General features: G+C 39.5%; 1 protein-coding gene across 1 annotated transcript in view; it reads right to left on the bottom strand.

The window, feature by feature from the left end:
• Positions 1–12,057, bottom strand: part of LOC150079856 (protein ILRUN) — an 89,155-nt gene that overhangs the window by 16,454 nt on the left and 60,644 nt on the right. The window contains exon 4 of the mRNA XM_090382568.1: positions 2,193–2,339. Coding sequence (XP_090238694.1) covers positions 2,193–2,339 — 147 coding nt within the window. The remainder of the gene's footprint in view (positions 1–2,192; positions 2,340–12,057) is intronic.

Here is a 12,057-nt window from a genome sequence, read left to right as displayed (position 1 = left end):
CAGATTATGAGAAGCCTCTGGCAAAGAATGCCAATAAAAGTAGCAATGACTTCTTTGTCATTGGAAAAAGTTCATAATTTTGTGTATTTGGGAATGAAGATAGATTATATATGGAAATAAACAAGAGAATAAATAACCCCGTTATTATTATTATCATTATTATTAGTCACATGATGAAAGGAAGCCTGAGGCTTTTTCTACATCAGCCAAAAAAAAAAAAAAAAAAATATATATATATATATATATATATATATATATATATATGAATTACCCTGAGAGAGAGAGAAGAGAGAGAGAAAGAAAGAAAACAAGAGTCAAAAGTAAAAGGAAATCACCAAGAAAGAGAAGAATGATGACATCCAGCTCAGGACCCTGGGTGTGCCAAGCTCATACTCTCCAGACGTGAGCCCCTAAGGTTATGTATGATAGATGAAAAGACACTAAGTAAATTCAGTATTTTGATGGGTATGTTTCAGTGGCAGAGGGAAAGAGTTGATCATATGGGAAGAATGAAACCAGATGATTCATCAAGTACTCAGGGGTCCACCAGAGCACTGATGTCTATTTTCATACATCTGGCTGCAGGAACAGATTACCAGGAGCAGAAAGCACTGATCCCACAGGAGATCAAGTAAAATTCATATGCTTTAGTGCATTTGATTTTTGATCACAGGGATCATTCTGCTCCCAGTGAATGACCAAAATGAGTATTCGGTACTAAGGCCTCGGCTTATGTTTGATGTTGGTACAAATACCATCATCATAGTTCTGCTTAAGTTGCTAACGTCTTTTCAACCACAGGAGGGTGGAAATACATTTACTATCTTTTCAAAAAATTCAATTATTAGAGAAACAGGGAATATATCTGTAACAGGAATGGGTGGAACAGGTTTGAATTACATGCAAAAGTTAATGATACTATGGGGCAATTACCATCTTTTAAGGATATGAAAGGTGATGTTGAATGTGCATATACTAATGATATTAAACACAAACTGAGGTCTTAACTTCATGTGAGGTGATGCTGAATAAAAGTCACAAGTTAGGAATGCTTGTCAAACAGTGGCACCTATTTCAGGAATTTAGAATTTTCAGGAATTTTTATCAACTAAAAGTATTAGTTAGATCCGGCACCTATACCCTTTGTCAGTAGCAAACTGTGTGAGCACCATCCAAGAGAAAATAAATTCCACAGAAATTAATTTGGTGATGAGTTTGGTGGTGGTGATTAGGCATCTGGTGTCAGTAAGAGTAGGGAGATATATTTGAAGCAAATGGGCCATATCGGTAGTTTGCAGCTGGAAGAGAAGATGGTGTTTATAAGCCAGCAAGAGCATTTGCAATGGTAAAAATGTGCTAGATATATGTAAACAATGGTTACTACGAATGAATAATACTAGGGATGATCTCAGTGAGGACTATGAAATGCAATGATGGCATGTATCCTAATAAACATTTCATGGAGATTAATTCAGTGATAAGATGGCAGTAGCAATCCAACATCTGGTATCAGCAAGGGTTGGGCATTTGAAGACAACAGGCTATATCAGTAGTAGTTTGTATCTAAAACACAGCTGCATAAAGAGCTAGAGTATATAATAGTTAATGCATGTTTTGGTTATAGTACACTCATTTTGGAAAATGCATAAGGTATCAGCAAATCTAGGCTGAATTTACAAATGACCAGAGAATGAATCATCTTTCTGTCGTGACTGGTTTCTGTTGAACTATAATTAGTTTTATATGAACAAAGATACAAAAATTAACAGCTAGACACTAACAATATTAATAAATAGGTGAAAAATATTTAATTATGAATTTCAAAAGAAACTATGTAAAAAGTTAGCAAATACCAGTGAGAAGCAAAACTAGAGTAGCATTCATTATCTAATTAAAACTTGAATTTGGTGAATCTCAAAGTTAGAATAGTAAAAACACATTAATAATGAAGATTTCATGAAAAATTTTAGGCCCCATCCACAATGTACTTTCAGAATAAAGAATGCAAGCTGCCAATTGGTTTCATTTGGCATCCCCATCAAGTAGTAAAAGAATGGTTACATTATATAAAATACACATTTTTTTTTTTTTAAATCATATGAATTCAGATAACTTGAATCCATCAGAGAATTTCACCAAACAACCAGATAAATATTTAAATAAATAAAATATAAAAAACAGCAAACAATTACCTCCATATTTACCAGTAGGGGAAGCAAAAGGATTAACAGTCAGGTGAGATGTAAGAGGTGGTGATCCTAACTGGTGGAAAGCTTCCATCTGCTGAGTTAACCCTAGGAGCCCCCCTTCAGCTACGGTAATGATCACCCAAATTACTTCTATAATTAAGAATAAAAAAAAAATTATGTATAGGTTTATAAAATATAGCAAAATTATTAGCAAAATAATGATTTTATTATTTTGCTAATAAAATTTTTATTTTATTAGCAAAATAAAAATTTAATTTATTGAATTTTTATTTTGCTAATAAGCATCCATGCTAAATGGATCCTTGTAATTCAGAGTTAAGAAGAAAATAAAACCTCTTATAAGTATTCAAGAGCATATTACAAAGAATTCTGCTTTAGTAAAAACACACAATGCAATTTAGAACCAAATAGATAGATAGCATTTGATAATATCTTCTATGTACAACCATGTATTATGGGGTTAAATATATATAAACACTTCCAATATTTATAACCTGAAAATATGAGCACATTTTACACTAATAAACACAAATTTAAACAGAGATTCCTTTATTTTAATTTTTAGCACTAAAACTTATAACTAAATACATAGCATTTGATGAGATTAAAGAAGCCTGTGGTACAAGGTTCCATATATGAGAAAGAAATTCAGTGCAACTGGAAGAACAGTAACTGGGTTTAAAAAGTAATTAACTAACAAGTAATTAACAGGTGCTTATGATATCTCTTCATCATCAGCGCAAATACATACATAAATAAAAAATATGAAACGTTATAAATGGAATGTGCGGAGCGTGGTCATGTTGAGTAAAAAGAGAGGGTGTGCACATGGAAATGCAAATGCTAAAGCATCACAGTGTAGAACTAGGTGACTGTTGTGGATACTGGCTGCATACATGGACTGATTGCCAGCCTTTGCCATGCCTTAACACTACAGACTCCATGACTGGGCGTAGCCGCATGCCTCTATTGCAGTTAAAAATGCTATGACAACCAGATATGTGCAGTGACTCAAGCCACAGTCGTTGATAGTAGTGGCGGGATTGGTCAACCACCTCGGTATCATGTCTGGGATTGAGGTCGTGTTGCATCAACCAATAATGCTCTGCAACTGCAGAGTCAGCTAATCGAATGGCCCTTTCATGTTCAGAGAGGTGGTCCTGGAGCCTTCTGGCAGTTTCCCCCACATTGCAGCTGCCACAATTGTGGCATGTGATGCAGTATATTGCACTGCTGCGTAAAAGAGGGGGGAAGGGTGTCTCCACCCTCGAGACAGAAGATCGCAATTCTACACCGGGAAGTTGCAGGCACTTTATCCGATACCCATGTAATATCTTATAAATGTGATCTGAAGTGCCTGGGTAATATGGGATGCAAACGGTAGATATCGTCTTGTCCCTATGGGGGGGGGGCTTCGGGAGTGTGGCAAGCTCACGGGCTTGTAGATTGCACTTGTCCAAGACATAGGTGGGATAGCCACAGTTGGTGAGGTCAGCTCTTATCTTAGAAACATTCCAGCTCCAATGAGCACCAGGTGTAATGCCTGGCGCCAATGGAGCTAGAATGACGGCAGGCTCAAGGCAGGCAGTTTATCCGGTACCCACATAAGATCTTAGAAATGTGATCTGAAGTGCCCGGGTTATATGGGATGTAAACGGTAGATATTGTCTCGTTGCTATGGGGGGGGGGGCCCTCGGGTGTGCAGCAAGCTCACGGGCTTGTAGGTTGCACTTGTCCAAGACATAGGTGGGATAGCCACAGTTGGTGAGGTCAGGTCTTATCTTAGAAACTTCATTGCGCCTGGCATCCACGGAACTGGGATGACTCCAGGCTCAAGAGAGTAGTGCGTGCACAGTATTGAACAGGTGTTAGTTCAACACCTGACCTGTAGTTGGTAAATTGGCCAGAGCACATGGGTTTTCGGTATACCAAAGTTTCCAGATGCAAGCCTATGTGCTTCACCAGGACATCCAGGAAGGAAAGGGTGTTGTTCAACTCTAATTCTGTTATGAACTGGATGAAGGGAGATAGGGAGTTGAGATGTTGTAGCAGTTGTGTTTCTGAATCTCTGGGGATAATAGTGAAGACATCGTCAACATAACACCAGAGGGTGATGGGGACCGGCAGTTTCAGGAATGTGTGTTCCTCCATCACAATGTTAGCAATGACGGAACTGATGGGGGTGCCCACAGCTGTGCCGTGTATTTGTTTGAAGAGAGAGTCGCCAAACGTGACCACGCCGCATAACAAGCACAAATATCCTCCGTGGATAGAAATGTTCTGTCCGGTAAGCTGGGGTCTCTATTCAAAAGGTGCTTTGTATATACAATGGCTTGCTGCACAGGAAAGCAGGAAATAAAGAGATGACATCAAATGATGCCATGATCTTGTCTTCAGGAACGGTGAGGTGTAGGAATTCCTCACTGTTCGAAATGGTGCAACTGGTATTTCCTATTAGAGGTGTTAGTAGACAGGAAACATACTTCGACAGTTCGTATTTTGGAGCATTGCTTCGATTCTTCAGCATGTCTGCCCTGCTGCCTCTAATTTCAAACGTCGCCAACATGCTGCTCTTAATTGTATCAGGAACGACAATTCCATTGTCATTCTACCCGCCGGCAAAGGACACTGTATGGTTGTGATGGATCATCCTGAATAAGTAAGGCTCTCTCTCTTCTACTTGATCCTAACATCTATGAACCAGTGCAGGACCAATAATGACCCCCCCCCCATCAAAGTCTTGGAGAAATTGGAATCCAAAGTAAATAAATTAGTTAATGATTGATTCAAGTCCAGGAAAATTTCGAAATCCACACGATGGTAATTACACGCCACGAGCTGCCAACACCTCCATTTCTATGGCCTACTGAAAGTGCACAAGCCAGGAAATCTCTTGCTGCAATTCTCCAACATACGAACTGTATCTTCCATCTACTAACACCCCCTCGTAGGAAATACCAGTCACACCATTTTGAACAGTGAGGAATTCCTACGACTCATCAAATACCTCACCGTTCCTGAAGACAAGATCATGGCATCATTTGACGTCGTCTCTTTATTTACTTCCATTCCTGTGCAGCAAGCCATAGTATATACCAAGTACCTTTTGAATAGCGACACCAGCTTACCAGACAGAACATCTATATCCATGAGGATATCTGTACTGCCCTCAATTTGTGCTTGTCCTGCAGCATGGTCACGTTTGGCGACTCTCTCTTCAGACAAATACACGGCACAGCTTGGTTACTCAACTTAATGCAGAAGCTTTCTCGCATGTTCTAGATGCAGGGAAGGACACCAGGAATAGAAGGTGTTAGTCCCACAAGAAGTTGTAATTCTAGGTATAAAGGTTGATAAATTGGAGCACTATGGCATTAAGGGCGTGTGCTGCTATGGATAAAGGGATGATTCAGTGGGAGAAGACAGAGAATGGTAATCAATGAACAGTTCTTTGTAGACTAATGTTATCAGTGGAGGCCTCAGGGTTCGGTGTTGGGCTTGTTTGTTTTCTTGGACATTAATCCTGATATACCTTCATCAATATCAATGATATTGATGAAGGTATATCAGGATTAATGTCCAAGTCTGCAGACAATGCAAAGGTTGGCAGGGCTGTTAATGACAGTAATTACAGCACATCAGTGAAACAGGATCTAGAAAAGTTGAGCAGATGGGCTGAGAGGTGGCAACTGAAGTTTAACATTGACAAATGTACATGGGTACTGCATATGGGTAGCAGTAACTCCAGAGTAACTGACCAACTGTGTGGTACTACACTCAGGGTAGTGCAGAATGAAAAGGACCTGGGGGTAACTGTGCAGTCAGATAGGAAGTTTTCTGAGCAGAGTGCAGACAGGTTATGGGGTCTTCTCGATGATATACAGGAATTTTGCCAGCAGGGATAGCAGGTAATTATCCTTTTGTATAAGGCAATGGTCTACAAGGCCACACCTTGAGTACTGCATACAGGTCTGAACGCCTCATTTTAAGAAGGATGTATAGTTGCTAGAACGAGTATAGAAAAGTGTAACAAAGGATTGCTCTTACCAAGAACGACTTAAATTGTGCAAATTGCAACATCTAGAGACTAGGCACTTGCGAGGTAATCTGATTGAGGTGTATAAGGCCTTGAATAGTTTGAGCAAGCTTAATGCTGATGGGATTCTACCTATTACCCAGATTGCACACCTGAAGGGGAATAAATTCAAGTTGAGGAACAGATGTGCGAAAATTTGCCTTTAGCCAGCGGGTGGTTGATTGTTGGAACAAACTTCCATCGGTCGTTTTGGAAGTTGATAGCTTAAATAAACTCAAGGAAGAACTGGACAAACATCTGGGCGAAATGGGAAGGTTTTTTTTTTTTTTTTTTTTTGAGTGATGTTGCATATGCTAAAGACCGAAAGAACAGGAGCAGGGAATATTAGAGAGGAACAAAGGTTAATGATATCATAAAGCAAGTATCATCTTTTAGGGAAATAAAATGGTTTCTATTTTGTGTTTAATGGCACATTGGCAGCTTAGGTCATAATGTACTAAGGGAAATAAAAGGGGCCTGTTATATGTGTAGGTAATAACAATCTTAGGCACAAGCAAGGGGCCTACTGAGGGTTCTTAAAACACTAATGCAGAGAGAACTTCAACTGTCTTTAAGGGTGTGGGACTGTAGGAGAGTAATGGGTAATTACTAAACAGTTGTGCAGAGTGCTAAAACTAATCTAATATCCAAATGTAAAATTCCTACTGAAATTTTTCTGGTATAAGAAACCACATGATATGTTAGATTCACAATAAGCATAAGATGGACTCTCACATGTTTTCACACTAACGCTAGGCACAGTTAATAAATATGATGAATTCAAGGTACTGGTTAAGTCAACAAATGCCAACATAATAGGAATATCAGAAACTTTCTATTATTCTGATATACTGCGATGCAGAATTTGAATATGGCACATACAATGTGTGCAGGAGGAATAGACATCACAGAAAGGGAGGAGAGATTTTTTTTTGTTATGTTTTTAACTGCCTAGCATATATACTGCCTTGCCACTTTATTAGGACCATGAGATAATAGTGTGTTTGACCAGCATTGGTCCAAATCTCTGCTGCAACACTGCATGGAGTCAATGAGTTGTTGAAAAGTGACTTAAGGAATACAGAACCATTCATGTAACAAAACTGTGCTCAATCCCTGGAGTGATATAAAGATAGGATTGTGCTGATGAATATACAGTGCGGACAAAAAAACTGCATCACCTTAAAAAAAGTAATATTTGTAGCGAAATGTATAAGATAGTTTGATTACCGTCATTTTGTTTGTCGCAAAGCAAAGTTATTGCATCAGGCAGTATTAGCATTAGCATTAGTAGAGGCATATGATGCAAGAAAGCAAGCTTATTCAGCATCAGCCAAAAAAAAAAAAAAAAAAACACACTACTCCCATTTCACCCCTCCATCAATATCAACTTCAACAACAAATGATGGAAGTCGGTTCCACCAACCAACCACCCGCTGGCCAAAGGCAAATTTCCGCACATCTATCCGACATCCGTCCTTCCTCAATTTGAATTTATGCCCTCTGAGCTGATTATTCTGAGCAAGATGAAGAATCCCATTGGCATTGAGCATGCTCAAACCATTCAAAGCCTTATACACCTCTATCAGATCACCTCGCCAGTGCCTAGTCTCCAGACTCTGTAATTTGCAAAACTTAAGCCTTTCTTCGTAAGAGCAACCCTTTGTTCCATTCACTAATCTTGTTGCCCTTCTCTGTACCTGTTCCAGCAGCTCTACATCCTTCTTGAAATGAGGCCTCCAGACCTGTATACAGTGCTCAAGATGTGGCCTAACCATTGCCTTATACAAGGGAATAATCACCTCCTTATCCCTGCTAGAAAAATTCCTGTATATCATTGACAAGACACCATGAGCTACTCTTGCAGCTCGTCTGCACTGCTCAGAGAACTTCATATCTGCCTGCACAATTACCCCCAGGTCCTTTTCATTCTCCACCACTGTCAGTGTAGTACCGCAGAGTTGATACGTTGCTCTGGGGTTACTGTTTCCCATATGTAGTACTTTACATTTGTCAATGTTAAACTTCATTTGCCACCTCTCAGCCCATCTGTTCAACCTTTCCAGATCCTGTTGCAGCAGCATAGCGTCAGTGGTGTCCTTAACAACCCTGCCAACCTTTGTATCATCTGCAAACTTGGACATTAAACTTGATATCCCATCATCAATATCATTCATAAACACCGAAAACAACAACGGACCCAACACTGAACCCTGAGGAACTCCACTAATAACATTAGTCCACGTTGAGCAGTGTCCATTGATTACCACTTTCTGTCTTCTGCCACTCAACCATCCCCTTATCCATAGCAGCAATTTGCCTCCAATGCCACACTGCTCCAATTTGTGCAGCAGTCTTCCATGTGCAACAGTATCAAAAGCCTTTCTAAGATCCAAATATATAATATCAAAGTTATTCCCTGCATCCAGTTCTTTTGTGACTACATCATAGTATCCAATCAAATTGGTCAGGCAAGACCTGCCCTTAACAAAACCATGCTGGGTCTGAGCTATAACTGAATTCTTGTCTAGATGATCCTGCAGTGCTTCTTTAACCAGTGCCTCCATTAATTTACCTGGAACAGAAGTTAAACTAACAGGTCTATAATTACTTGTGTCAGCCTTTGATCCTCCTTTGTGAATTGGGGTTATATTTGCACATCTCCAGTCTATGGGTACCTCCCCTGAGTCCAAAGAAGCTCTCATAATTATGGCTAGGGGTTTGCTTACTTCCTTTGCTGCCTCCTTTAATATAACTGGATAGATCCCATCCACCCCAGGTGCCTTTTTTATGTTTATCCTCAACAATCTCTCCTCCACTTCCCTCTCAGTTATTACAAAATCATCCAGCTCACTGCCAATGTTTACTTTACCTACATCATTCTCCTTCCTGAATAACTCCTCATGCGTGAATGTAGATGCAAAATACTCGTTTAGATTGTTAGCCACCTGAGCAGGATCCTCAACTGTTGAACCATCAATATCCAGTGGACCAATCTGATTCATCCCTTTCCTTCTTGAGTTTAAATAGGTAAAGAACTCTTTTCTGTTTTTCTTTGCATCCTTTGCCAAGGATTTTTCGTAGTCTGCCTTTGCCTTACCCTAATTGCAAGGTATTGCATCAGCCATTACTATAAATATGTCATTGGAAGGGTACACATGCTCATTAGTATCCTGTTTTGCAGGGGGTGTAAGCATGGCTCCATATGTTCAGTTGACACCAAGACAAAAAAGTGTAGCTGTTGCTCTGTCCCAGGAAGGGCTTTCTATGCGTGCTATCTGATAAAATAGGTTGCCACCAATCAACAGTATCCCAAGTGCTGAAATTAAAGCGTGATACCAGTGATGTGAAGAGAAGACCTGGATCAGGCCATAAGAGAGTGACTATGTCTTCCCAAGATTGATATTTGAAATGGCTATGCCTTCGTAATCGCCATGCTAGTGCTCCTAATCTAAAACTGGACTTTGAGATGGCCACTGGTGTTGAAACAAGTGCACAAACTATCCAAAGACAGCTTTTGGAATGTGGTATGCATGCCTATCAGGCCCAAGAAGAAGCCTTTATTGACCCAACAAATGAGGAAGAAGCGACTTGCTTGGGCTAAAATGCATGTTTCATGGACAAAAGAGCAATGGGACACCGTCATCTTTTCTGATGAATCGAAATTCAACCTACATGGCTCGGATGGGAAGTGATAGGTCAGAAGACGAAAATTGGAGGTATACCATCCTGACTGTAAAGCTCTCCGCCGGTCAGATGGTCTGGGGATGCATAACAAGCAAAGGGTTAGGCGAATTAAGTTTATTAACGGAACGTTGAATGCAGAAACCTACACTGCTACCTTGGAGGAGTGCCTGAAACCCGTTATTAGGGATCCCCACACAGACATCCAAAACTGCATTGTTCAACAGGACTCAGCACCTTGCCACACAGAAAATTGGTAAGTTTTATGCTATTTAGATTTAATGATAAGTTTGTCTTCTTGTCTCACAATGCTTAAAACATACTTACACCAAATGTTTTTCCTCATTTTTCTCCCTTAAGGTGTAGTCATACCTCAGAAATGCTGGCATTACAGTGTTGGACTGGCCCGCCTGGCAATAGTCCAGATTTGAACCTTATTGAAAATTGCTGGTACATAATGTCGTCTAAAATTGCTGGTACATAATGTCGTCTAAAATTGATCAGAAGAAGCCAACAAGTAAGATTCAGCTGCAGGAGAGCATTAGTGGTCAGGCGCGTGGGTGCATAAGTACACGTGCCTTGAGTGACCGGGGTTCAAGCCCGTGACTACTGAATACGGTGCTGTTTCTTGTATTCTGTCTATCTTGTGAACTCCTCTGACCGTTTGGTCGCCCCGGAGTATAAACAGAAAATTTATTTATTTTATTTATTATAAGGGTGTGGTACCACAAAATTGGGCAACCGTATATCCAGAAGTTGATTAACTCTATGCCAGATCATTGCAAGGCTGTAATTACAGCTCATGGAGGAACAACAAAATATTGAGGACTTATTTTGATGATTTACAGTACATAATACAATTACGTTAACTCAGTGGTTTTCAACTGGGGTGCCGCAAAAACATTCCAGGGGTGCCACGTAATTTGGGTTTAAGTTACTTAAACTTATTTTTTTAATTTATATGTTTATTTCATTATAAAAAGGTGTACAGTATCTTTTTAATTTTGTGGTGATCTATAATTGATGTTTACTTAGTACCTCTATATAAAGAATAAAATTATATACTGTATATATATATATAATTTGTATTATGAAATGTAATTTTTATAAGTATATTATTGTAATAAATATCATATAACATATATATATATATATTGAGAAAATTGAGTAGGGGTGCCGCAAAATAAAATAAATTACTTAGAGGTGCTGTTATTAAAAAAGGTTGAAAACCACTGTGTTAACTTGTCATTTCAGTTTGTACACGTAAATGCAATAAAATGTATGTTTTTGGTTGTCATGATTGCCATTTGCATTATTTCTCATGTTTCCATTAATTACGCATTTTACCCTCTGGGAAGATATTTATGGCAATTAGATATCGGGTGGAGTCTTTTTATTGAATTTCATTCACAGAGATATATATCCCATCTAACAAATGCATTTCAAACATTACTGCAACCCACAATGCAGCACAAAACACATTATTTGCAAAATTCACAAGTGATGCAGTTTTTGTTTGCCACTGTACCTTTCTAATGCAACCCAAAGATGCTCAATGAGATTGGACTACCCAGGTCAGATGCTTGATCTCTTCCTCATGTTCTCAAACCATTCTTTCACACATCTATAAGGTTTGTTATGTTTGTTATTTGGTTTTTAGGAGCATTAGCAACTAAGGCCATATTGCTCCGGGAAATGCGGTGGTCATTCCCTGACCTTTCCGCATCCTCCGTATTTGGTGGTGACGGGCTCGAACCCCGGTCTAATCAAGAAGCGTGTGCTACGCAACTGCTGCTCCTTCCCACCTGGCTACAGAGGCGCCACATCTATAAGGGTGGATGGTTGTACGTCATTTTGAGAGTATCTCTGTCCATAGGAGTAAACACGTAACACTGGCACATGTACCTCAATAATGTTCAGATATGCTGTGTCACTGACAGTGCCCACCAATCAAATCAAGGGAGCAAAGGCATGCCAAGAAAACATGCCCCACACCATTACACCCACCTCAACAGCCTGTACCGTCAGACAACAGGATGGTTCCAGTACCTCGTGTGATTTCATCTGTAACTGCACTCTTTCATTAGT

This window comes from Mastigoproctus giganteus, chromosome 10 (assembly GCF_048544385.1).
Source record: "Mastigoproctus giganteus isolate SK-2022 chromosome 10, ASM4854438v1, whole genome shotgun sequence".
Classification (NCBI taxonomy): Eukaryota; Metazoa; Arthropoda; class Arachnida; order Uropygi; family Thelyphonidae; genus Mastigoproctus; species Mastigoproctus giganteus.
The sequence above is the reverse complement of the archived record's forward strand: the minus strand, read 5'-3'. Positions and strand labels throughout refer to the sequence as shown.